The 27,619-nt window shown below is 39.6% G+C and overlaps 1 protein-coding gene across 1 annotated transcript in view; it reads left to right on the forward strand.

Annotated features, from left to right (window-relative positions):
• Positions 1-27,619, forward strand: part of TMTC1 (transmembrane and tetratricopeptide repeat containing 1) — a 227,269-nt gene that overhangs the window by 97,988 nt on the left and 101,662 nt on the right. Inside the window, exons 6-8 of the mRNA XM_023752313.1 lie at positions 14,426-14,507; positions 14,783-14,886; positions 24,339-24,528. Of these exons, the coding sequence (XP_023608081.1) occupies positions 14,426-14,507; positions 14,783-14,886; positions 24,339-24,528 (376 nt within the window). The remainder of the gene's footprint in view (positions 1-14,425; positions 14,508-14,782; positions 14,887-24,338; positions 24,529-27,619) is intronic.

Below are 27,619 nucleotides of genomic sequence, written 5' to 3' on the forward strand. Positions count from 1 at the left end.
AGGTACATATATGTCAATAAAACATTAAAATAAAAGGATTCTTCTTTTAAATACAATGATAATAACACTGTCATATCTAAAAGAACACATTCTCAATATTATCAAATATCAATCTATTTCCTGTTTTTCATATTTTTTTACCTTTTTGTTCTAGAGAGCATATAAATAATGTCTATACTTAGCAATTGTTTGATATGTTTTTAAAATCAAAATTGTCCCATAAGTTCTCCCTTTTTATGCTACTATTTTTTTTCCAAAGATAAACACAGCCATGCTTTAAAGCCGTGAAAACAGATTTTATTCAGCCACTACTGATGGTAGGGCACTCCATTCCAATTTGTGCAGAGGTGATTGGGCGTTTTAAAGGGAGAGTGAGGTAGGGAGGGGGAGAGAATGGAGACTCAAGTGGAAAATGACAGGGGTTGGTCAGTGTAAATGTGATTAGGCTGGTGTGTCTGCAAGCTGGCAATTACTGAAGTGAGGCTCGTGACCTCCCATGGACTGGAAGACAGAGGCCCTGTCCTTTCTGACAATTACTTTCACAGGAATGGCTTTCAGACCCTGGAGAAAGACACCGCAAGCTTGTAGGAGACACATATACATCTCAAAAGGACTGAGGAAGGATTTACAATTATGAACCCTTTTTAGTAAATCCTCTAAGAAAGGGAATGGGGCCGATCTTTAGGAGTTAACTGGAACAAAACAGTAAATCCTTTGGACAGCCCTCCCTGAGCTCTTCTAGAGGAGAACTCAACAGGGGGGTGGGTCATTGCAGGAAATAGGCTGGAGGCTGCTAGAAGCCATGCTGAAGTTGATCACGCCTCTTAGTTGGAATGCAGTGTTCATACTGAGTTTATGCAGCTCTCACTTTTGCTGAGGTTTTTGCTTTTCTTTTTTGTCCTTTGAAACTTCCCACAGTCTGTATTTTGGTGACTTCTCCTCCATGATGTCAATTGATATGTTCTTCTATCTGCTGTATTTCTTGTAAATTGATAGCTAGTTCTAGAGATTTGATTGCATTTGGGCTTTCCATATATATATTTGTACTGATTTCAGAGAGAAAAGGAGAGGGAGAGAAAGAGAGATAAAAACAACAATGATGTGAATCACCGACCAGCCACCTCCTGCACGTCCCCCACTGGGGATCAAGCCCACAATCCAGGCATGTGCCCTGACCGGGAATTGAACTGCGACTTCCTGGTTCATAGGTTGACACTCAATCACTGAGCCACTCTGGCTGGGCTGGGCTTTAGATTTTTGACAAGAATACTTCATTAATGGTGGTGTGTACTTCCCGTAGGAAGTAAATAATTCTGATTGTTTTTCTTTTTCTGAAGTGAGTTGTTATATGCCTAGATTCATTATTTCAATAGGGATTGAAAAATTGTGCTAGTCTAATTCTATCATTCTCTCTTCATTTATTGGATAGAATATATATCAAAACAAATATTTCTTCATGAAATATTTGGTTACCCTGGGGGTCCAGTTTATATAAACAACACAGGACAAATGCTTGATTCTTTTGCTTTATTTGCTACTTTTATTCTTATTGATACTCAAATGTTTATCTTTGGTTAGTAGAAGCATTGCTGATGGAAACAGGATTATTTCACAGAGTCACAGGAAATGCATTTTGGAGCCCCTTGGGTAAGAGGACTTGAGGCACAGTGGCAAGATTTATTGGAGTGAAAACAAAGGCTTGCCCTCAGGAGTCCACCTGATGTCTCTTCCATGACCAGGTGGCTCAGCTCTGTTTCACTGGGTAAGAAGTCCTGGGCCTGGAGAACACAGTGCCACCAGGCAGGTCAGGACCCAGAACTGTCATGCCCTCACATTGGGCTTCGTTAGTCCAGCATAGTCTCTGCTCCCAGCTGCGCTCTGGCCCAATTGGTGCCATGCTTCAGCCCAGGCTTGCATGGCTCATGGAGGAGAAAGAGCTCAAACAAACAAGTCCTGAGCCTTTGTTAATCTTTGGTTATATCTCCTTGAGTTTGGGAAGGGGTAAGCTTTCTTTCAAACTAACCAATCTTTTTCCTAAATCTTCGGTGGCTTGTGCTGTGCCCTCCCCCTATCCAAACCCTTTCCTGAATCTTCCAGGTTTTCATGCTCTTATCTGATGTTTTTCCCAGATTTTTCCAGGCTAGACTCCTCCCCTTTATGTTGCCATTTTGGCTTCTACTGCGCATGCCTCAAAAGCTCTGCTTCGTCATCTGGCTTTTACCACACATGGACTTACCTGCCCATAGAGCGGTCTTGGCTCTACCCTCTACGCTCAGCAAAAGAAATTTCCCCCATTGTTCTATCCCTCCCTCAGTAACCCCAGCTAAGGAGCCAGTTGTCCCACAGGGAGATTGGAAAGCTGACCTCGGGGATTAGTGCCCATTTTTTTCCTTCCCTTATTCATTACTAGTTAGCTACCTATGCTAACGGAAGCACATATAGGGGACTCTGTACAGTATTAGTTCTTAAACTCTTGTTTCTTCCTGTCCTCTTTTCCTTTTGGTTACTTTTATAAAATGATGCTATACAGAATACCTTATATTGGCTTATTCAAATCGAAAAGATTTAGTAGGCAGATACAATGTGTGGGTGAGAAAATTCTAGTTCTGATGTTTTCAGAATTAGCAAGCTCAACCCATTAGTAGATATCTTCTACCGGAGAAACACTTGCTTTTGATTAAATTCTTATGTATGAGAAATAGCAAGGCACAGATCTGGAGGGGTGTGTGTGTGTGTGTATGTGTGTCCAGGACAAGAAAAAGAAACTATCTTTCTCTTTGAATTTTGTAGAGAATGGCATGCAGAGTGACCATCTCCTTCTGTTTTTCCAGGACTTGCCCAGTTTTGACCCTGAAAGACCCATATCCCAGCAAGCTCCTCAGTACTAGGCAGACTGGACTGGCTGGTCACCCTTGATGAAGATCCAGTCTTTTATATGAAAATCTCTAAGGTTCAGAAACTTTAGAGTGGAAAAATTTCAGAGGTCTTTCTTTTGGGCTTGAGTTCAGTTTAGCACAGGAAAATGCGTTTCCTAAAATAACAATCTCGTATGATGAGGATTTTTTAAATTTACTTTGATGAATTAAATGCTTACTGGGAAAAACATTGTGCTGAGTCTGCAAGGAAAACTCAGCTGAGTTTTGACAGAAACAAGCGCTATTCTTCACTTGACCATTAAGTTACTTTGCACATGGTTTGCTGACTGGAAATGCAGCAACACTGTGTTAGTGTGCCAGTGAGAAAGTAAAATGGGCTGCAAAGAAAATGGGAATGTTAGATTAGACAAGTTGCTGTGAAAGTCATTAGGACAATGAAGCTCTAGTGAGTATTAAATACAGTCACGCTGCCTAACAACAGGGATACTTCCAAAACATGCATCATTAGGCAAATTCTTCATTGTACTAACATCATAGAGCGCACTTACACAAACCTAGATGGTCTAGCCTCCAACACACCTAGGCTATATGGCATAGCCTACTGCTCTGAGGCTACAAACCTGTACAGCATGTTTTCTGAAAACAAAACAACAAAACAAAACAAAACAAAAAAACAAAACAAAACATGAGATTCAATCAAGCACAAGAGAAATGATGCAATCAAAAACCTGGGTAAACACGAGATGTGTGAGTCTGCTGCCAACATAACATGGCATATTGTCTGACAGAAAACATTTTTTGCTGTAAAGAAATAGTACATTCTAAAATAATGATAAAAAGTATAATATAGTAAACACATAAGCCAGTAACATAGTTGTCTATTATCATTAGCAAGTATTATGTATTGTACATAATTGTATGTGCTATACTTTTATACCACTGGCAGCGAATTAGGTTTGTTTACACCAACATCCCCACAAAAAGATGAGTGATGCATTGCGCTGCAACATTATGATGACTACGATGCAATAGGCTGTAGGAATTTGTTGGCTCCATTATAATCTTATGGGACCACTGTTGTAAATGTGGTTCATGGTTGACAGAAATGTTATGTGGTGCATGGCTGGTAATAATGGATCAGGGCTGTTGCTGTCCTACCATAGGAAATAGAAACAAGTGTGGGCATGGGGCATGGTGGGTGCATGATGTTTGAGTTAGGGCAGTGGTTCCCAAACTTATTTGACCTACCGTCCCCTTTCCAGAAAAAATATTACTCAGCGCCCCCTGGAAATTAATTTTTTTTAAATTTTAATAGCAATTAAACAGAAAGATATATGTATTAATGTTTCTACCTTTTTCGTAAAATATAGTAAAGAAAGGTGTAAATTAGAAACATTGAAGTTGGAAATTATGAAACTATTTATTGAACTCAGAATAGAAAGGTAATACAAAAAAAGTTAAAACAAATGCACGTGTGGCCATCACCGCCCCCCTGGATCACTGCAGCGCCCACCAGGGGGCGGTAGCGCCCACTATGGGAATCACTGAGTTAGGGCATCTTTTGCTCTTTTGGACGAATTAGGGAAAGTCCGCCCTTCTTCAGGGCAGATTTAGGAATATATATTAATCATGACTGGGACTGGAATTTCTACTTCCTTTGGCAACATCACTATGTAGGCTTTTTATATTATGTTTTGAAATAAGACTCAGGTCTAGAAGGGAATTAGGAGAAATTTTTAAAAATTACTATAACCAATGAATCATTTGAAAAAAAAAGTATATAGACTTAATTATTATGGATTTCTGACTTCTACAATACTATTTGACATTTTGCACAAACATTAAAACTCTGACAATTATCTGAATGATGATTGTTTACTGTATACCTGGTACACCCTGTTAGGCATACTCTGTGCTAAGTCTCAAGTGTCATTCTTATTTCTACTTGGAAATATTAGTTATAGTTTCCTCCTCAGGAGCTTTCAGTATCTATGAGCATTGGAATTTAAAATGAAACCAAATTGCCTAGACTTGAGTCCTTAAAGGTTTCACCTTTTTAAAACAACAGAGTATATTTGTTTTTAATGTAAAACATGGAGTTCCAAGTGAAATAAGACTTGAATCTCCTCAAAGTAAGATTCTTGTAGGAAAAGTGAATTTTAAAGGTGCTTGGCAAGATTGTGCAGGAATGACCCCTCCCCACCTCCTGGTCTTTTGCAACTCTGATGGTCAGCCCCTCCCCCCCTTAAAATCAAGGGCATTAGGGGTGTGTGCCCAGGAAATGGGCTGCTCTCTGGGCCAAGGAAAGGTTTCTCTTCTTCAGCAGTGATGTCGCTTGTATCCCTGTGAATAGTGCTGTATTTTCTTAGACCACCTTCTCTGCTGCAGGCCTTTGACCCTAGTGGCCAACACTGCAGGGAGGTGATGTATTTGGGAGGAGCCCAGGTCTGCAGGAAGCCCAGGCCCCCAAATGTCCTTCTCGGCCTCTGCGTGAACTCAGTACATGGAACCATAAGTGTGTGAGAGCTCCTGGATTGACTGTCTGAGTTGCTACAGAGCATGTGCATGAGGACTATCCAGGCCCTAGACTGGAGAAAACTGGTTTGGTGCATGTGGCTTTATAAAGATTTAGGTGAGTCTCCTCCTCTCCATGCCCTAAATGTAAGCTGCCTGGATCTATAGCATAAGACTCCAGCCTGTTACCCAGTAACAAGCATAAAAGTGGACGGAAAGAGACTGAGCTGGGCCAGCTGGCCTGCATTCCACATGGATGCAGCACGTGGATGGGGAAAGGGTGCTGCCCTGGACCACGAAGTGACCTCTCCCACTAGCAGTGGTGGCCCAATCTGTGTCCTGGGTACTGACCATAAGGTTTGACAATCCTAAAGAGCAGGTTGGAGGTGGGCCTTTTGGGCTATTAGGGTCCAGGGCAAGCTCCCAAATACCTCACATTGGCAGATTGATTATTTTGCATTTAAGTTACTTGAAAAACAAACAGTGCAAGGTGATGGAAGGAGACTTGACTTGGGGTGGTGAACACACCGTACAATATGCAGATGATGTCTTATAAAATTATATGCTGAAACCTATATAATTTTATTAACTTACATCATCCCAATAAATTCAAGAAAAAAAAGGGTACACTGATCCTCCTTTATCTCCCTGAATGCAGGAAATAAATCTGTCCTGTGAAAGGCACCCTCCTTCCTTTGGGGGAGCTGGAGCTGGAGCTGAGATAGACATCCCTAGAGCCAGAGTTAAGAATTCAAGGCTGAAAAGCCTATACTATAAACAAACCTTCTTATTTCTTTTCTAAATACTGCCCAAACCCTAACTTTGCTTAGATTACTTACTAAAGAGTACTGAAATCTAAATTTCTTTGTCCTGTCGAACCTTCATAAATTTGTTGTTTCTTTGTCTAAATAATAGAAAAAGCTGCCTGCTTTGATCATTTCTCCAAGCATTGTTTTTTTTTATTTCCCAGGTGCACATATTAAATTGGATTTTTCTCCTGTTAATTTGGTCTTGTGTCATTGTGTCAGTTTTATTATTAGTCCAGTCATAAGAGCTCAAGAGAAGTCGAGGAGAGAATTTCCCGCTCCTCCACAGTATCTATAGGGCCCTAGTGACAAGGGTAACACCAGGTAAAGACTGGGGCAGGCTTAGGGGAAAAGGACGTGTCTGGGGAGAGATCACTTTGCCCATATGTGGCTGAGGAAACGGGAAACAGAATCGACATCAATCATATTTAGGGATAGTCTACTGCTGTTCAAGTTTAGAGGATTTTGAAGCTCTAGTTTAATGTTAATTCCTTTATTTAGATTTCAGACACTTGACTAAAACACTGTGAGGCGTGGACCAGGTACAGGAATGGGGGCTGCCTATGGTGTTTGCTAGGAGCCCTCATTGTCCAAGGTGGGCTGTGCTCAGTCCAGACCCTTTGCCTACTCCAGTCCCTGTGCAGCTGCCAGTGTTGTTAACATGCAGAAATGCCACTTAATAAATAATCTATGTTGAAACTGTGCTGAATAAACCAGCTCCATTTTACTTTTATGCTGTATAGAGTAGTGCTTGCTTTGGTTTTGGATTTGGGTCTTACCTCTGACACTTGCAGATCCTGAGTAAATACCTTAAGCCTCCTTCACAAGATGGGGACAGGCAAGTGAAAGGGAAAATTGGACTGGAACACGTGGTGTTCCTCTGGGCAAGATGCTATAGTAAAAGGTGGAAATTTATTGAGAAACAAGCACAGACTCTCACGTGGAGAGGGAGGAGAATCCCACTAAGTCCCTTTTCCTTAGGTTTATAAAGGCTGCAGTTCTTTGTGCCTTGATATCCCCTCTGATTGGTCACTATAGCAACTTCAGAGCTTAAACCTCTCATGAGATATGTGAGGTTCTCCTCTTCTCCTTTATTGTTTCCCTATTCCTTTTGGGCTTTCCTCTTCCCTCTCTGAATGAGGGTGTTCCTTCCCTTTATTCTGTAAATGTATACCTTCTGCAGCTCCCAGCTCCCTTATTCTATGGAAATGTACCTTCTGCTGCTCTGTAGCCCTGTGCTTTTTTCAGGGACCACTTAATTCCTAAAATTTCCTAAACCTGCCTATTTCACCCCTAGACACTCCTTTCACAAGTATGGACTCACAGAATTGGTGTGAGGATTAAACGAAAGTAAAGAGCTAATGTGCTTAGTACAGTGACTAGCACATACTAAATGTATTAAATATTCCCTACTATTAATGAATATAAACTTACCTGGAGCTTTTACTGACAGAAAGGGTGCTGTCACCAAAACTAAATTTTTGCTATTACATGTAGGAAGCATAAAAATTCCTTCTAAATTCATTGTAGAAGGAATATAAATTAGACCATCTGATTAAATTAATGAAGCTTAAACTCATTGACCTTTGACACTGAAGGACTATGACCTTTTGCAAGTCAGTTAACATTTCTGTATTTTTTTCTCATCTATAAAACTACCTGAGCTGTTTTGAGTTCTTCCAATTCTAATTTGAATTTTCAGAATAGCTAAGAAAACTGAAATTATATTTCCCTTTGCCTTCTCTGACTTTATTTCCAGCATTCTATGTGTGATAATCTAAGTAAATATTTCTTTATAAGTAACATACTGAGTTAAGAGTTTAAAATTTCTCAACAGATATACTGACAGCCACAGAATGGGGTATTGAGAGTCAATTTGGGTTTCTGAGTAGATTGAACTGAGAAATGTATCCTTGTCTTAGAATAGTTAGCTCTTCCCTTCAGAATCTTCATTTAAATATCAAAGGAGACATCAAAGGTTGTTCTCCTCTGTGGAATGCTTTTGCTTATTAAGATTTAGATGAAGCACTTTATAGGTTCAAGGAGAGTGCATTGAAGAGAGAACCCAACCCCACTTAAATTTCCTTTGTTGCTTTTGTTAAGCTTATAATCTTTTTCTAATGTAAGCTTTATCTTTGTTACTTTGGTTCACTGAAATGTCTTTTTCTTGTGTTTCAAAGAGAAGCAGATTCCTGTTCTAAAAAGCTTTGGATTCAACATTTTGTTCATAATTTGTGACTCTTTATTCATCTCCTTTATTACCTTGACAGAGCAGGAGAAATTAAATTAGTAGGACTGATGTCTGGAAGGAATTTGTTATATAGCATTTTATAATTTATTAGAGGCCCGGTGCACAAAATTCATGCACTGGGGAAGGGGGGTGGTCCCTCAGCCCAGCCTGCACCCTCTCCAATCTGGGACCCCTCGGGGGATGTCCGACTGCCAGTTCCTGTGGGATTGGACCTAAACTGGCAGTCAGACATCCCTCTCACAATCCGGGACTGCTGGCTCCTAACCACTCGCCTGCCTGCCTGTCTTATCACCCCCTAACCGCTCCCCTACCAGTCATCTTGTGACAACAGGGGGCAGCCATCTTGTGATGACGTGGAGGTGGCCATCTTGTGATGAGGGCATGAGGGTCAATTTGCATATTACCTCTTTATTATATAGGATCGGTACAATGTTAAATAGTAACAACTCTTTGTGTCTGAGATGTTTGCTAGTGGAGCTGGTATTCAGGCAAAATTATTGGGTTTTGAGAGATTCTGAGAAGAGCTGGAAAGAATAATACAATATCTTCATTGAAACCACCAGGATTTAAGGTAAGGGAAACAGTACCATTCTTATTTTGGACCCTGGTATAGTACCAGAGGGTAAGGAAAACACAGAAAAAGAAAGGGGGTTGATTTGTTAATGGCATACTGCATCAGAATGTTAGACTTTAGTCCTTGAGTTTGGCTAAGAAAATAATCCTGAGCCAAGAAATTCAAATACTAGCAAAAGTTTATTCAGAAAGTCACATGGGTAGAAGAAGTAAGCCGTGGGAGAAATGAGCCAGCTGGGCTGTGTGGACTCAGGAAATAAGTTACAGAGGCAAAGGAAGAGCATCAGAGCATAGGATAAAGAAAGGCAAAGAAAATGCGCCTGAGGGAAGAATATGGGGGAAGGTGCTGGAGAGCTCCAGAGAGAGTGTGCCTTAGAAAAGAAGGGGGTGGGGAAAGCCAGAGGCCTGTTCTAGAGGGAGAGGATGAGTGCCCTGGGTCCTTTGGCTTAAGGCAGCGGTTCTCAACCTGTGGGTCAAGACCCCTTTGGCCGTCGAACGACCCTTTCACAGGGGTCGCCTAAATACATCCTGCATATCAGATATTTATATTATGATTCATAACAGTAGCAACATTACAGTTATGAAGTAGCAACGAAAATAATTTTATGGTTGGGTCACAACATGAGGGACTGTATTTAAAGGGCCAGAAGGTTGAGAACCACTGGCTTAAGGGCTTTTATCTGTAGGTCTTAGGGGGTCTCTCAATGGAGTATTCTTCAGCTTTTCAGGTGAGGAATACCTCAGGGTCCTGGTCTCCACTGATTGGTTGGCACCAGAGCAGGATATCATCAGTCATCGCACCTGGTTCTGATGTCAGCCATGGTGTCACCCCACCTTGCCTTACTGCTTTTCTGGGCCTGAAGCTGAAACACAACTGAGGCCTAGATGTTATCTCCAGGGCTTGTATGGGAGTCGTATGAGGCTATTCCCTGGCCCCTTGTTCCTCCTTTAATGGGGTCTACCACACATCACTAGCAACATGCCAGGAGAGGGAAGGTCAGGGGAGGATTCCAACTGCAAGACAGGGATGAGAAAGATCAGGTCTCAACTGCATGACCAGCAAGGTGGTGGAGACACTGTACAGTGTACAGATGATGAATGTAAAGTTGTGCACCTGAAACCTGTGTAATTTTGTTAACCAGTGTCACCTCAATAAATTCAATAAAAAGGAAAGTGCATAAATAAAGCACATGACCAGCAATATGCTAGGGAAGGAAAGGTCACCCTGGGGGTGAAGTCCCTCCTTACAATTGTTTGTTGCTAGGCACCCACCCAGGGCTTTTGGCCCTGGTGACCTTCTGTACCTGGCCTATTGTTCCCACTTTGCTCATGTCTGTCTAACTGCCTACTATATCAGATTGGAAGCAGATTAATATTTTTAAAATTCTATTTGGTTTTTTAAGCATTTACTGATATATATATATATTTAAATTTTTAAATATATTTTATTGATTTTTTACAGAGAGGAAGGGAGAGGGATAGGGAGTTAGAAACATCTATGAGAGAGAAACATCGATCAGCTGCTAATGTTGTGGCCCCACCCCATAACAAAGAAACAGAATTTCCAGAGGATGAGGCCCAGAAATCAGGATTTTAAAAAGATTCCCAGGTGATTCTAATGTGCAGCCAAGGTTGAGAACCACTGCTTTAGAGGACTGCAGGGGTCTATCGGGCAGATTATCTCACAGTGCTGACCAGATGGACTGATTTAAGATTCCACTCCTGGGGGAGGTTGTAATTGTAATTAGCTTACAATTAGGTAGCATTAAGTCTTGGTTTGGTGACATGGGCTTAGAACAAGTGACTCCAATTTTGGTGTGTTGTCTCTATTTTAACAACCCAAATTAATGTTAAAACATTTTTATTGCAATAACGTGGGTGGGCCTTGAGGTTATTATGCTAATGAAATAAATCAGATGGAAAAAGACAGATACTAGCCCGGCCAGAGTGGCTCAGTGGTTGAGCATCGACCTATGAACCAGGAGGTCAAGGTCTGATTCCAGGTCAAGCCACATGTCTGGGTTGTAGGCTTGATACCCAGTAGGGGGCATGCAGGAAGCAGCTGATCAATGATTCTCTCTCTTTATTGATGTTCCTATCTTTCTCCCTCTCCCTTCCTCTCTGAAAATCAATAAAAAAATACATTTAAAAAGAAAAAAAGGAAATGAAGAAACAAAAGAAAAACAAGCTTATAGAGGCAGGCAACAGATTGGTGGTGAGCAGAGGGGAACAGGGATAGAGGGAGGTCAAAACAGGTAAAGGGGCTCAATTGATGGTGTTGAATGGAAACTGGACTTATGGTGGTGAGCATAACCTGAAACTGATATAATGTTATAAGCCAATATTACCTCAATAAAAATTAAATTACAAAATAAATAATATATTTTATATGCAACTGTACATTATGAAGGGCCCACTCAAAATGGGGGCCAATTAATATTTGCTTTCTCCTAATCCCTTGGCCTTTTCTTTACATTTTCAGTAGGTTTCTCTCTATTTTTCCTCAGTTGTCATTTCTGATGTCATCATTTGGTGAAACACCTAAACCTCACAATGATGTATAATTGCAAGAGACAGAGAAACCATTTAGTCCAACTCTCATTGATAACGGGGAAAAAAACAACAAAAGATGGAACGCCTGTGGACTCGTTCCAAGTCACATAACAAATGAGTTGGAAGCACAAGAATAAAACCCTGGACCTTGGTTCCCATTCTAGTGGTTTCCTCAATGGTTTGGTTTTGTTGTTGGGATTTTCTCTGGCTTCCTTGGAAAGTAAATCAGTGATGGCATTTGCATAGTGCCTTATAAGGCACCTCAGATATTTTAGCTTGTGTTTGAAATGAATAGCTGAGAGACCCTGATGTAACAGTTAAGTATTGCTTCTAGTTTTTTTGGTCTCCTCCTCTGTAAAAAGGAATTACAATGTTCTGCCTCATAGACTTGTTGTAAGTGGTAAATAACTTGCTACAATGTAATCACTCAGGCACATATTAATTATTTTCCATTTTTATCATTAATAATAATATTGTTATTATTTGTTTTTGTTGGGAGTTGGGGGAAGAAGAGGAAAGGATGAAGAACCTTCAGCCCTGGGGTGCTCCCTGTCTGAGCTCAGGGATCTCAGCTTGACCTTGTGTTTATCAAAAAAAGGGGGCCATGCCATTTTGGCTTATTTTTGTTACTTAATATTGGTAAACAACTAAAAACAGAAGACTTGAAAAGAGATCATTTTTTTTCAACCGCTGCTCTCTGCATCATTCTAGGCTGTCATTGCTTTGGGATGCTGCATTTTAAGAGTAAATTATTTGGTGCCTGCAGGAGGTTAACATTCAAGGAAATGGAATTTCTCATGGAGGAAGAATTTCTAAACAAAAAGATACCTTATAAATATAACTCACTGAAATAACCATCATAGTGAACTCAAAGTGAAACGAACTATGAATTTACCAAAGTTTACCATTGAAAAAAAATCCTAAACCCTATGGTTTGTTGCTTTATAGAAAGGAAACCCCTTCTAAGTTTTACACTGTGATAAAATAAACCAGCTTCATGGAGAAATGAAGCTTCCCAAAGCAGAACAACCCAAGAAGTGCTTTTTCATTCAGATGTATTGCAACTCCAGCCTTCCCCAGCACCTTTTCCTTCCCACCCTGCCATTCCCCTCCCTGCAGCCATTTATCTCACAGAGGGAATGGCAGAAATATCCAAGGCTGGTCTTTGTTGAGTTATTCTGAAAATGATAGCCAGAGTAAAGGCAGAGCTGAGAGGACATGCTTAGCAGTGATGGCATCTTTTTTGGAATCACAGACCAAGTTAACACTGAAGATCAAAGCCAAGGAATTTGCCTCAGAAAAACACACAGATGCAAACATACCGAAAATCTAGTGCGTTCAGGATGTGTGGGCTCCCAGAGCCTATTTTGGGACATTATTGATGCACCTGGATGGTGGGAGTTGACAGGATTCCTGGCCTTGCTCCTTGCCAAGCTCTCTTTTGAGAACCAAGGGAGAAGAAAGGATTTACATATAGTGCTTGGGGATGGATCCAGTCCAGAGCCTGCTAAAAGCTGACTCTGGGTGGTTTTTTTTGGGCTCACCTTTTCTCCACTCATTAAATACGTAAAAGGTCAGATCCTCAGCTGTTTACCAACCAGGAGAGGAAAAAGGAAGAGACCCGCCCCTGAGTGACACTGTCACCTCCTTACAGTGCCATGTGGACACATTTTCTTCATATGTCCAATCAGAGCAGAAGAATCATACATATTTTGATAGTAATTACCAAGGTGGACATTTCTTTGTGGTACTAACCCACTCAGGTTTTATAAAAGGATCTCTGTTCTACAGAATAGTCCCATTGTGTAAGGAGACCTCATTCAAATGCAAATTTTAAGAGATTCTGGGGATAAATTCTTTGAGGAGAAATTGAGCTTAAAATAGTCACAGAAAAAATGAAAAAGGGTAGGGGAAATAAGGATGAGTTGGAGCATGCTTGCTGGATGATGCTATTCAATTTGACTCCCCCGCCCCATCCTATACTTTAAAATATAGAAATGTGCATGTACGTGAACATGCCTTGCGTTAGGTTTTTACTTGGGGTTAACAGGGGGCCCCTTTGTTTCCCTTTCATTGTCTTTATTAAAGCCAGCTGATCACATGTGCTATCGGTGGATATATGGAGCTCTTATTTTGTTCAAGTGAGAGCTCTGTGGCAGATGCAGGGTCTACGCAAGTTCCTGCTTCACTAGAAGTTGACATTCTTATAATCTAGTTTGGTTCCAAAGGCCTTAAGCAGGTGAGATAGTTATCTGTTGCTTGCGGGTGAGCTCTGATCCCACCACCGGTGCTAACTTTGTTACCTTGGATAAATGACTTAACCCCGCATAGCCTTGGCATCCTCTGTTTTCAGGGGTAAAACATCTGTGAAATATTTTGTGGGTAGAAGACATTGCACTTCTCAAACTATGTGAAGTAGGCAAATAAACTCCAACTTTGTTTTAGATCATCCCTGTGACCAGTGTAACAACAGAATGTCTGGGTTATTGGGATTAGATGGGATAGTAATATTTATAGCTGACAGTACTACTAGGCCCCGTTCTACATATTGTCTCACTTATTCCTCACAACTCTCCTGTGAAGTAGATACTATTATTACCCCCCCCCCCGCCTTTTATAAGTGAGAAAAATAGATGTGCAAAGAGGTTAAGAAACTTGCCCAAAGTCTTCCAGCCAGGAAGCACCAGGGCTGGGGGACTGAAACCCAAGTGGTCTGGCCCCAGAAGCCACACTCCTAGCTTCGGTCTTTTCCAGCCCTTTTCAGAGCTGCAGCATAGTCAGACCGAAAGGAGAACGTTAATGTGTGGTGGACTCTGACCTGTATTTAAGATGTTTTTTCTTTCCTGTTTCAGGTATCTGACTGCAAGCAGTAATAGAAATTTCCTGCTTACCATGCGGCCATTCTTAAAAAGGGCCATTTTGGTCATAAGTTATGTAAGTACATATACGCTTTTGAGTTATCTGCTAAGGGATGTTTCACTTTAACATGGCTCAGAGATGTGATCCAGATTATTTAATAGAATCAGCAGTAAATTCTAATACCTTGATCTTAGGATCCAAGAGTTAACATGCCATAAATGTCACAAAGCATTAGAAGGCACATGTGAAGGAATTCTACAGACATGTAAACTCCATGACACAGACAGTGTGAATGAACTACAGTATTTTACAAGCAATGCTTTTCTTACCAAATCTTCTTTTCCCTGAAGGTGATTGTTGTGTTGTACTTCCGCCTGTGGATAATGGGAGGATCGATGCCCCTCTTTTCAGAGCAAGATAATCCAGCTTCATTCTCCCCTTACATTCTCACAAGGTCAGTAGAAATACATTTTTTTAAAACTTTACTGGGTATTAATTAAATTGATTTGTAATCTTAAATGGTAAGTTGGATTTTAAAGAAAGGAGGGTTTTGTTCTATTCAGGTTGTGGGGAGAAAAGAAACGACTATTCATACATTTGGAATTCTTTTCAACGAATGGATCTATTTTGTTATATTGTTGCTATTGTTCTCATAATGCAGTGGTTCTCAACCTTCCTAATGCCGCGACCCTTTAATATAGTTCCTCATGTTGTGGTGACCCCCAACCATAAAATTATTTTCGTTGCTACTTCATAACTGTAATTTTGCTACTGATAAGAATCGTAATGTAAATATCTGATATGCAGGATGTATTTTCATTGTTACAAATTGAACATAATTAAAGCGTAGTGATTAATCATGAAAACAATATGTAATTATGTATGTGTTTTCCGATGGTCTTAGGCGACCCCTGTGAAAGGGTCGTTGGACCCCCAAAGGGGTCGCGAACCACAGGTTGAGAACCGCTGTCATAATGGCATGTATGTGTTTATTCAAAAAGCATTTTATTGACTACTAATCATCAATGATAAATATCTATTAAGTGACCCATATGGCAACTGTTACAGAACAATGCACAGCGTGGCATAGAGCTTGATTGGACATCATAACTATTTTTAAGATTAAAATGAGTGGAGAAGTTGAAAGTAGCAAACAGAAATGAACACAAACTTTTGTTAAGATATACCTAACTATATCTTACTATTTGTCTTAAGGGATTTAGAGGTATTGGATCAAGAGGGGATGTTGATCAGTGGATCTGGTTCATTGAGAAGAATCTAATTCCTTATCTCTTCAGTCTGCTGTGATGTTCTTCTGAGGCTTTCAGATATAATTATATTTCACAGTTTTTATATCTTTCTTCAGGATATATTGTTGCTATAATGTTTAAACATTAACATGCCCTCTTCTTAACTTTGCATAGTTTCATACACTTAACATCTACTAGTAATATTATTTTCATAAGAGTAACCTTCCATTCTGGCAGGTTTGCAATAACATATAAATCTTAAATGAAAACTTGATTTGTAGAGACATTTATATTTTGGTTTCCTCGTATCTCTTAGGGACAACAGATTGTTGGACTTTGTTTTTTTGCCAGGCAGTGATCTTTGTTTTATTTCACTCATTTACCTTATATGTTTTAATTGGTAAATTTCTAACTTTCTTGGCCTTCCATATTTTTCTTTATTGTTCCTAAAGACTATTTTCCACTCAAAAAGGAGACATTCACATTTGATTAAGCCATTTTTTAAATAGATATTATGTCACAATTGTTTTCATTGCTTACAACGTATTTTAAAAATCTTGAATATACCTTCAGAAATCATATGGTATTCAACCTCTAGTGTCGGCTTATCCCTTGGAGGCAGTTTAGAGTCTTATAAATTGTTGTTTATAGCTTATATTTTTCAACATGCTTTTAATTAAACCTTTAATTAAGATTGGCATCTCTAACTCAGATTTTTGTTAATGTTGCAATCTACTTGTCCTTTTTAGGCATCTCTCACGGGCTTTTAAAATCTCCAGGGCTCCTTGTCTGGACATTTTTAGCTCATTGATAAATTGTTTCAGTTTCTGTAGCTCCTTAAATAGCTACTTTCTGCTTTTAAGAGAAAAAACAGCTTGGCCAGATCCTCTTCTTGCTTAATGGCTCCATTTGCTTTAGCTTTGGGTTGGGTTTCCTCCAAGCTTTCTGGTCTCCTGAATTTGAGCTTGTATTCTTATCTCTGTAGTTAGATGCAGCCTGTTCCCTGCATTGTCAGTCTCCAAAAGCCAAGATGCAGTCAGAGAAACAGATGGGCGAGAACAAGAACAGACTACTCTCAACTCACCAACCAATTATTTTGTGTATGTCTTCTGTTATCAGTAAACACGTGCCTGGCCCCAGGTCCATGGTGTCAGGACAAGGGCCTTTGGTCTCTGTCTCAGTGCCCCTCTATCTGTACTGTCAGGGAGGGGATGGGGCAAATAAAATTCTGTGGGGGAGGGGATGGGGCGAATAAAATTCTTTGGTGGAACCTCTGGCAAAATTAGGACGTTGGACCAGTCATTTGTCAAGTTCTGCCTTTTACTTCCAAGGGATACATGTACATTTTTCAGAGGGGTCTGCTACACATTTTATCCAGGATTTTCTGTCTATAAATCTATGTAAGGCAATTCCAACAATATAAAGATGCAGAGATCCTGTATGCATATATGCATAACCCATGGACTCAGACAATAGGGTGCTGAAGGCCTCAAGTTGGGGGTGGGGGTGGGCAGTGGGGGGAAAAAGAAGACATATAATACTTTCAATGATAAAGGATTAATTCATAAAAAGATATAGAATATCCTATTACACCTTTATAGTCTTCCTCTTCTTTCTTTCAACAAAACAAAACAAAGTTTTTATTCCTGTGTTTTGTACTTAAAATACACAGATACCCAGGGACATTTCAGTACAGTTGTTATATATCGAGTTTCACATTTCTCTAATATGGCAGCACCATAGTTCACTCTTTACAGCATCCAGAAAATTGTCTTCAATTCCTTTCCCGAATAAGGTTTCTACTCTGCTTGCATAAATTATTTGGCCCCTATTAAGCTGATGATTCTTAAATTGGATTACCTTGGTCTGTTTCCTAGTTCTGTTGTTTTTTTCTTCCTCATCAGCTGTGATTTAGCTATGATGTGGCCGCTCTGTGAGTCCATCTTTACTAACCACAGGTTTGTCATTCAGCTCTGTCACTCTGTCTCATTAATACTTTATCTCTTTTATTGGATGTATAAATCCAAACAACTTTTATAGCATCTGTGCTTCTGTCCTTCACGTACTATATCTTCTTTTAAACTATGTTTAGTAAACTACTCTATTAATACTGGAGTTACTAATTAATATAGTTTTAAAAATTCTAATAACTTTTAAGAGTAGCTTGGTCAAGTTTTGCTTTGTTTCATATGATTTCTTATGAGTTTAGCTCTGAACTTCTTTGCCAACATTACTCTTTGATAATCTTTTTGTTTGTCTTAATTGTAGCCATATGAGTGGGTGTGAAATGGTATCTCATTGTAGCTTTGATTTGCATTTCCTGAATGGCTAATGATCTTCAGCATCTCTTCATGGGCATATTGGCCATGTCTATATCATCTTTGGAGAGATGTCTATTCGGATCTCTTGTCCAGTTTTGAATTGGGCTATTTGTTACTTTATTATTGAGTTATAACTGTTCTTTGTATGTTCTGGATATATGTCCCTTATTAGATATATGCTTTATAACATTCTCTACCTTTCTGTGAATTGTTTCACTTTCTTGATGGTGTCCTTTAAAGCACAACATTTTCTCATTTTGACAAACATCAATGATAAGAGATAATCAGGAATCGAAGCCTGACCTCCTGGTTCATAGGTTAATGCTCAACCACTGAGACACACCTGCCAGGCGAGGGAATCTTTATTTGACCAGCAGCCTAAGTGTGTCCGGAGGGTGGTGTGTTTAACTCTTTCTGAAATGCTCAGGTATGAGCTGTGGCCGAAGAGCTCTCTACAAGGGGGCTGTTGTCCCCACTGTGTATTCTGTATTATGTTCATAGAAAAGTAGCTTCTTAGGGATAAAAGATATTATAAAGGTTATCGAGTTTAGTTTTGCCAACTGAAATGACACTATGCAATAGTAATGTATCTAATTGGTATTGGATCTTGGACATGAGGGGGAGAAATACAAGAAAGAAGAGAGAGGAGGGACTTGGAAGAGGGAGCCTGTGGAGGTAGCAATGTTACCTCCAGACTAGGGATCAGTTGTTGGCAAGCATCTTACAGAAAACTCTATAATTCTTTAAATCTACATATTGTGTTTCCATTACAATCTTAAATCCCTGAGAAGCTGATAAAGATTAAAGAAGAAATTCTTTAATTTTTGGTAACATTAGGACATAAAGGCAAACATTGCTTTTCATAATTAATAACATGAGGCCCAAGCTTTTATGTAAGGATTCTCTTTCTCGTTGTGTGCTGCTCATCTGTTTACTGTGTTGTAAACAACATTACACTCTGGTTTCAAATTTATGTCAGCCTTGCTTTAGCTAAAGGGTCTTCTGGGCTGCACTGTTCAAGGAATAAATCAGGGTCTCCAACAGATACTTCTCCATGAAATATCAATATTTGATCCATCATATTGCTGTTTAGTTCTCTACCTTAATAAAGGTGTGCTAATGGAAGACTACACATCACAGGAATTGACAGGAGAACTGTATGTGGAGTCAGAAAACCCCATCCTGTGTGCAGGCTCTGCTATGGGCTTGCAGTGGGACATTGAACAAGTCTCAGCCTCCTCAAGGCTATTCCCCTTCCTGGGAAAGTGAGTCATAGCCACTGCATAAAGGTCATGTTGGGATTAGATAATCCTTAGATGCAAATGTGTTATGAGCTGGAAAATGCTGGACATGTTAAGGGGTTTTAATGTTGGATAGAGTTCGTTAGTATAGCAATGGGATTCTTGTATGGAAATCTGGAAACCTGTGCCTGATGCACAGTAAGCAGTCAGCACATGTTTGCTCAGTGGAGGCTAAACCTTGGCTCAATGAGAGAGGGTAAGGGACTAGATTTTACTACCCTTCAGCACTTAGAGAAGTGCAAAGTAATTACTCAACTTTTATTGAATTCTGGTGAGGCTCTCCTGTCTGTCAAGAGGGATAGTGTAGGAAGGGGCATCTGTGGCTAGTCCTGGGGCAGGTGATAGGCAGGGGAAGTAGATGCCAATGGTGATATGAGCAGGTTATGCCTGGAAAAGGTCTGTCATTTTTTCTGGGCACAGTGAGACTGTGGAGGTCCTTGGAAGCATCCATAGACATTCAGGAGTTGAAAATAGGGAACAGCCTAGGGAAGGGAAGGGCAGATTTCTCAAACCAGTAGGTAGAGGCCGAGTCTGGGGTCATCCACTGTGGCAGTAAAGGTGGTTTACACCGAGGCTGGTATATTGACAGTTTAGCCACTGTCCTTCCCAAGAGGCCAGCAGGTGGATATAGTCGGGCCATGTTCTGTAGTATTTATGAAACAGTGAATGATTCTGGGGTGAATGAAAAAGAAGGATCCTTTGGGCAGTAACATTTTTCATATAAAACATGCAAGTGCTATACATTTATGCAGTGCCTGATTTTTCATATGTAGCTATCATAGGCATCTTTCTAGGGTAAGAAAATACATTAGGTTTACATTATTTCTTAGCAAAAAAAAAAAAAAAAAGAAAGGTTCTTTTCAAAGGCAAAGAACAGAATCTATGCATATTTTTGCACATCAAGCACTCTAGTTTTTTTCTTGACAAAAGTGAAGATTTAGATTAAAGAGCCTCACAGTTTCATTAGGTTCCCGTTGATGCATGGCAGTTCCCCACAGCCTCATCTTCCTTTTACTTTTCATGTATTTCCTGGCTTATCAGTGAAAATACATGACTGAATTGTTTAAGCTGGATTCCTAGCTTCCTGTGCTGTATATTCCATTTTTTCGCAAGATATTCTAGTGGCTTCCCTCCTGTTAGCAGAATTCATGGTAGAAAATTGGTAAATAATTCATTTTGTTCTTGCTCTGGTTTTAAAAAAGAGAGCCCAAGCCCAGCCAGGCAGAGATACTCAACATATCATTTTATTTCTGAAATTTTAGCAGAAATAAACAAGATGATTAGTTTGAAATGTAATTCATAGTCAATGAGTTAAGAAGAAATACTTCAGTTGCTGATTCCAACTAACTCCACTAGCCCCCTAAAATATAGTTAGCTTTTGGTGTGATTTCAAGTACCTTCTTTATACTTAAATTTGTAAAAATTTTGCAATGCTGTTTCAGTATTTCAAATTATGTTTAAACCGTTTATTATTATCAGCATTGATCTGAAATCATATGCAATGAAGGGTAGGTTATATCTCTGAGTTTCTGGAAACTATACATTTGTATTAAAAGGAGTAAGTTGACAGTTTTGTGGTATGTTAATGCTCTTGACCTAGTATTACAAGAAGGGGAGTTGCTTTTAGTCTGTGATTTACATTCCTTTTTTAACCAATTTGGGTTACAATCTGTGTCAACAATCTCAATGAGCATTTCTGAAAAATCTAAATAACGAAGTTGAAATTCTAACTTTTAAAAAATAATATTCTTTATTTGCTTATTTGTTAGTATGGTATTGCAAATCTCACAAACATAAGAAACTGAGGACAACTTGCAGGGAAAGGGGGAATGTGCACTTAACATGCAAATAAAAAATTCTGCATAGTGTTTGCAGCTATAATATATGGAAGTATTCCTGTTGCAATTCTGTTGTTGCCTTCTCTGCCCATTTAAAAATATAGTCTTTGTTATGGAAAATATCAGATCTGTGCAAAAGTAGAATAAATGACATAAAGAACCTCTATGTACCCCTTATTCAGTTTCAACAATCCAAACTTATGGCCAATTTTTCATTCATACCCCCACCCGCTTCTTTCTCCTTGCTTCTTGTCCATCACTGTGAAGCAAATACCAGATATCAGATCCTTTGATATGCATATATTTTCGTATATTTTTCTAAAAGATAAGGACCCTTACAAAAGAGAACTGCAATACCTTTATCATACTTTAAAAATTAGCAATGATTCTCCAGTATCATATATCCAATCAGTGTCTCATTTTTTTTTCTGTCTCTTAGGTGGTTACTTTTAATAGTTGTTTGTCTGAGTTAGCATCTAAACAAAAGCTGTACTTTGTTTGATATGTCTTTTAAGACTCTTAATTTATGTGTTACTCTTCTTTCTGCCACCTGCCCTACCCCCATCTCATCACCATTATTTGTTGAAGAAACTGCCATCCTTTGTGTTTTAGAATTTGCAACATCCTAGATCTTGCATATTGCATGCCTGTGGAGTCCTTTAGTGTGTTCCAGTGTTTTCTGTATTTGATGTGAACTGGTAACAAAGGGCTTGGTCAGATTCAAGTTTAAATATTTTTGACAAGACTGCTTCATATGTAGGAGTATCTATATCCATCTGGTGGACAGCTGGCTGTTGGTCTCTGTTCTGTGACATTAAAATTATTTAGCAAGTTCTAGGCACCTGATTTAGCCTGATCCGTTCATTATAAAGTATTCCATCAGCTTTTCACCTAATAATTTTTTGCAGCCATTTATAATTATTGCTTATTACTGTAACTAGAGGCCCATTGCACGAAGAGATTTGTGCAATAGGCCATCCCTTCCGCTGGCTGCCAGCACCGGTTTTCCTCCGGCACCTGGGACTCAGGTCTTCGCTCCGGACTGAGCCTTCAGTCTTCGTGGCTCCAGACAGAGCCTTCAGTCTTCGCTCCGCCGCTTCACCCCTATGTATGCAAATTAACTGCCATCTTTGTTGGGTTAATTTGCATACTCCCCGGATTGGCTGGTGAGCGTAGTGGAGGGACGGTTAATTTACATGTTTGTCTATTATTAGGTAAGATATCAAGAAAAACAGATATTATTTTTTAAAGTAATTTTTGAGACCTGGGGTGTCACTGAGCGACAAAGCTGTGTGACTTGCCTGCTAAGTTTGATGATTCAGCATTCTTCCTTAAAGCTGTCACAGAGACTCTTACTGAGCTAATAATTAGATCATTTAGAAGCTCTGTGAAAAACAGAGGTGCAAAGTAACCCAATACCCTTTCCATGAAGTTGGCATTCTCATAAGACAATTTCTCAGAATCAAGCCTAAAAGGGAGACAGCAATTTTTTGTTTCATTTTTGTTAAATAACAAAGCATGGACTTCTTCAAGATTTCAATATATACTACACTATTGGTACATTAACATTTTATTAAAAATAGCAGAGAATAATGTTGGGAAAGACCATTGCAATATCTCTATCCCTTCAACCCATTTGTCTGTTCGGATTTGAGAGATGAGTTGATGAATACTAATAATCCCCATCAAGAAAGGGAAGGAGATCGAGTTAGGAAGGCCTGGGAAGGATGTTCCAAACAAGCAGCTAATGTTGAGAGGAGTGCAAGGTGATTTGACTCATCATACTGGAAGGCAACTTAGAGATTCTCTGATCTAATGACTTTGCCAATCCAAAGAATTCCTCCAAAAGAATCCAAGAAACAGGCGAGGACTTTTCTTCACTTTCTGCACTCTTATGGTGCTCATCTTGTTCGGCTTCTTTAATTCTATACATCTATTTTCCATATTGGGTTGTACATCCCTCAAGGACAAGGAATTTACCTGATTATTCTGTTGAATCCCATCTAGGATGTCAAAGGTAAACACAGCTGGACATCAGTTAAAGCATTGAAAATAGATTTTATTCAGGAACTACTGACAGTATCAGGAAGAGCTGAGCACCAGTCTCATTTGTGCAAAGATGACTAGAAACTTTAAAGGGAGAATGAGAGAGGGGCCAAGCTGGGGCTCAGCAGAGTCAGAGATGTGAAAAACGACCAAGGGTCGGTCAGTGTGAAAGGGATTTGGCTGGTCTCTCCTCAGGTGTTAGCTAGAACACATAGTAAATTCTTCTGGTGGTGTGAGCTTTCTCAGCCAAGCGTTTTCGTGGGAGGCTGGGGTCGTTCTAGGCATGTGGCCTTATGGTGCTAGGATCAATGCTAGGGTTTGGTCCTCTCCTAGTACAGAGGTTTGGATGGAATTTGGTATGTGCTGAGAGTTCTGCAGTTCTCAGGGGTCTAGAAAACGACTTAATGAATTTGTGTTGACTGAATAAATTTAAATAAATTTCATTTTCTCTACCCTCAAAGGAAGGGGACCAGTTAGAATGTTTTCCACTGTCTGGTAGTACCTAGACACAGCCAGGAAACAGGAGTAACACCTCCACCCCTAGGTCCACCTGGCTGTTCCTGTGTTAGCAAGGATAGTGGGACTTGCCTCCTCGATGGCTAGTCTCTCCACTTGATTTTTTGGAAATAATTCAATATGGATCAACTTGTTATAAAATGATAATCTGTTATTAAAATGATTAAATATTTTCATATCTAATCTGTTATTAAAATGATTAAATATTTTCATATCTACTACAGGTTTCTGAGAACTATTAAAGATGGACAGTTCACACATTTCTTACCCGGGGAATCATACCCAACAGGGCAGCATTTCTGTCATATGCTTTCATGAAACTTTTCCTTCCTAGCATTTATCTCAGGTTATAGTGTGTTTATTTGCATGATAATTTTAGAGTGTATGCCGTGGAAACTAGGTCTTTACTTGTTCACCACTGAAAGGCCAGCGTCTACCACAGTGACTAGAAACTATTAGATATTTTCCAAAATGATCAATGTAATGACTAAAGGAATTCCATCTTACCTTGCCTTTTCCTATAAGATAATGTTGACAGTGTAGAAATGCTATTTAATAGAAACAGGGAGAATGAATGTTTATATAATATCATGGATCATGAGTTATGTTTCAGCGATTCTTCTTCTCTTCATAGATTCCTTACCTATTCCTACCTCTTGGCCTTCAACGTGTGGCTTCTGCTTGCACCTGTTACCCTGTGCTATGACTGGCAGGTCGGCAGTATTCCTCTGGTAGAGACCATCTGGGACATTCGGAATTTAGCCACCATCCTTCTGGCGGTAGTGATGGCCTTACTGAGCCTGCATTGTTTAGCCGCCTTCAAGGTAATTTTCTTAAATGTCAATGAACTCTACATTTCAAGAGAGATATTCTATAGTCTATACTCAGTAATGCTTTTTTTCCCCCTCAACAGGAGGTTTGGGTCTAAATCAAATTGACTCTTTTGTCTAAAAAAACTTCATGCATTTAAAATTTCCCTGGTAGGTATATGTATTTTAAAGATCTTAGTGGGATTAACAGACCTTGGTCACATCATATTTCTTTATATTGTATTTCTTTTACATTTTTCTTTTACCGTTTCTACCAACCCTATAGAAATTAGATCTGAAATTTAATTTTGCCAACAAGAAATTTGTTTCCTGCTACTATGGTTGGCTAATTTTTGAAGTAATCTGATTTCATATAATGTTCAATGAGATCATGATAATATATCATAAGTGCTTAAATTATGGTTAAGACTCTACTTCCACTGATGGCTGCCTGCCTCAGTTGGATGATACTTCATAAAAAATAGTATAAAACTACAAGAGTTATTGATTGCAACCATTTAAAAAATAATCAGAGACAGCAAAGAACTTGAAAATGCTTATTTATGAAAAACTGCTACTGAATTGGTTAAGATGCCGGAGGGTATTCTCATCTCCCCATCTTCCCCTTTCCCTTCTCCCCGCAACACACATACACCAGTGTTAAAAACAAGTTTACTGGTTAGAGATGGCTGATGTGGTTTGTGGGGAGTAACCAAGCAGCTAGAAATTTAAGGGGGAGATTTGGAAGCCAAGAGCTATGCAAGGGCTGAGATAATGTGCTCTCTGCATTCATGGCTGACTGCTGAACAGCATGTGTACAGGGAATTCCCGCAGGAGCACATGCAAATGGAAAGCCTGGGGAGACTGACTTATTTGCTGCAAATTTGAATGAGTTCTTAACCCATACATAGTTTGGGTAGCAGAGAGCAGACAACACTTCACTGGCTAAAGTCGTCTCTATATACCCTCTGTTGAAAGCACCGGCTGATCACAAACTCTGCAGTCACAAGAGAAACCCCCTGGAGACCCAGGAAAAAGAAAACAAACAAAAAACCTGAGCAAAAAAGTCAGCCCTCTGCAGAAAAACAAGTTTTTCACTTTGAGTCCAGGCTAGTTCATCAGATAATAAAACAGGGAAACCAGCATATGTCAGAAGAACAAAATAGAATATGGAGTCACTACAATGTATGGCATACCATGCCTAGTCTATAATAATAAAAGCGTAATATGCAAATCGAGGACCTTCCGGACGACCATACTATGACACCCATTGGCACCAGGCCAGCCAAGGAGAGTGCTATTCGATTGGTCCAGGACCTGGCTATTGCCACATGATCACCCTGCAGAGGGAGGCCCAGGCCACCGGCTGCTGGGGCAATCAATCAATAGGGGGCTCCACAATTGCCCCAAAGAGGGAAGCCCAGGCCACCTACCAGCAGGCTGTGGCAGGTGAGCGGGGCCTCCCTCTGCGGGGGGGGGGGTGCGGGGGGGTTATCACATGACTGTCAGCCTTAGATCTGTCCTTCATTAAAGCCCCCACATATCACAACAAGGAGGGGAGCCACTGTTGGAAAGTGATTATTTGCTCATTGACATTCTTACCTCATTCCAAAAGGGACTTGGAGCAGCATAAGGCAAAAAAAAATACAGTACAGTTGAATAGACCAGGAGATGGGAAAACTTTTTTTGTTTTTTTACAAAGAACCAGATTGTAAATATTTGAGGCTTTGCTGATCATACAGTCTGTCACAATTATTCAATTCTGCCATTGTATCCTAAATTAGCTGACCCCTGGTACAGAACAGTGTACTGCCACAGACCCACACAATCAGATGGAACATGCTTTCAGATTTCTAAAATTTATTTTGCATTTTGTTCAGCCACATAATAAGTTATGTTATCATTATGGTACATAGATTACTATGGAATAACTTAAATTCCAGAATAGCCATTATGAAACCTGGAAAAATCAGCATGCTGTTTTAATATATCAAGTGGTAAAATAAAATTGAACTTGAGGAATGAAGGTTGTCTTTAATGGTGAATGGCTCTGTGCCAATGTTAATTTTTTTTTCTTTTAAATTTCTGGGCTACATTCTCTTTTAAGGTCCTGTTCGCTGCAAACTCTATGTTCTCTATGCTTTTTCTGTCCTCAATTCATGAAAATCCTCTCCATACTATTAAAGGTCCAATTGTTCTGGCCCATTTGCGACCCATCCAGTTTGTCCTGCTTTGGGACCATTGCAATCACTGATGGAAGAGGTCTTGACCGTATCTTGACACGGTTCATCCGTGCCATGGGAGTAGCCATTGTCTGGGATGCCTCTCTGTTTCAGGTTTAGCCAGCCCAGCTGATCCAGTCTCTTATCACTGTGCTCAGCTGGCTTCTTTCCCCGCCACCTTTTTAACTATGGTGATAACACCCTGTACTTGGCCATGGTTTTCCAGTTCAGTAGCTGAAGTCAACTTTAGCCCAGAGGCCATGCTCCAAAGCTGAGAATTTTGTTGATATCATTTTTCTGCTGAGAGTTTGAGAATGAGCTTACTGCTTCATCAGATGCAGTGTTGGAAAATAGAGAAGTTGAATTTACACCACACTGTAAAATGGAACATATTTAAAGGTGCATTGCAACTGCCTTTTCCCACATACTTTTATGTCTTTGCTATGTGTGATACAAATTGTGACTTATGTTAATTCACCCTAACCTCACTGGTAGTGTACTTTACTAGGTGTACCAGTTAGTAATGCGGATTTTTTTCAATAGATGGAGTTACACATATGTTGATATATATGCGATTTGATATGTATGCCATTTTGTTGTATTGATATCAAGCTTCAAAACTTCATATGTCAAATTTGCTGAAGGTGTTAACATCATAGATATTTTTACGCTTAAAAATGTTGAATTTTGTGCCAAAAAAAGAACATTTGCGGGAAGTTTTAATTCTTTACTTTATTTTGAAGAAAAGTGCTGCTGAAAGTTATCGTATACTTCAGGAAGCTTATGGTGAACATGCTCCATCTCAAGATACTTGGGAACGTTGGTTTAAATGCTTTAAAAGTGATGATTTCAATGTGAAAGACAAAGAACATCCAGGTCAACTG

Source organism: Myotis lucifugus, unplaced genomic scaffold (genome assembly GCF_000147115.1).
Source record: "Myotis lucifugus unplaced genomic scaffold, Myoluc2.0 scaffold_30, whole genome shotgun sequence".
Lineage (NCBI taxonomy): Eukaryota > Metazoa > Chordata > Mammalia > Chiroptera > Vespertilionidae > Myotis > Myotis lucifugus.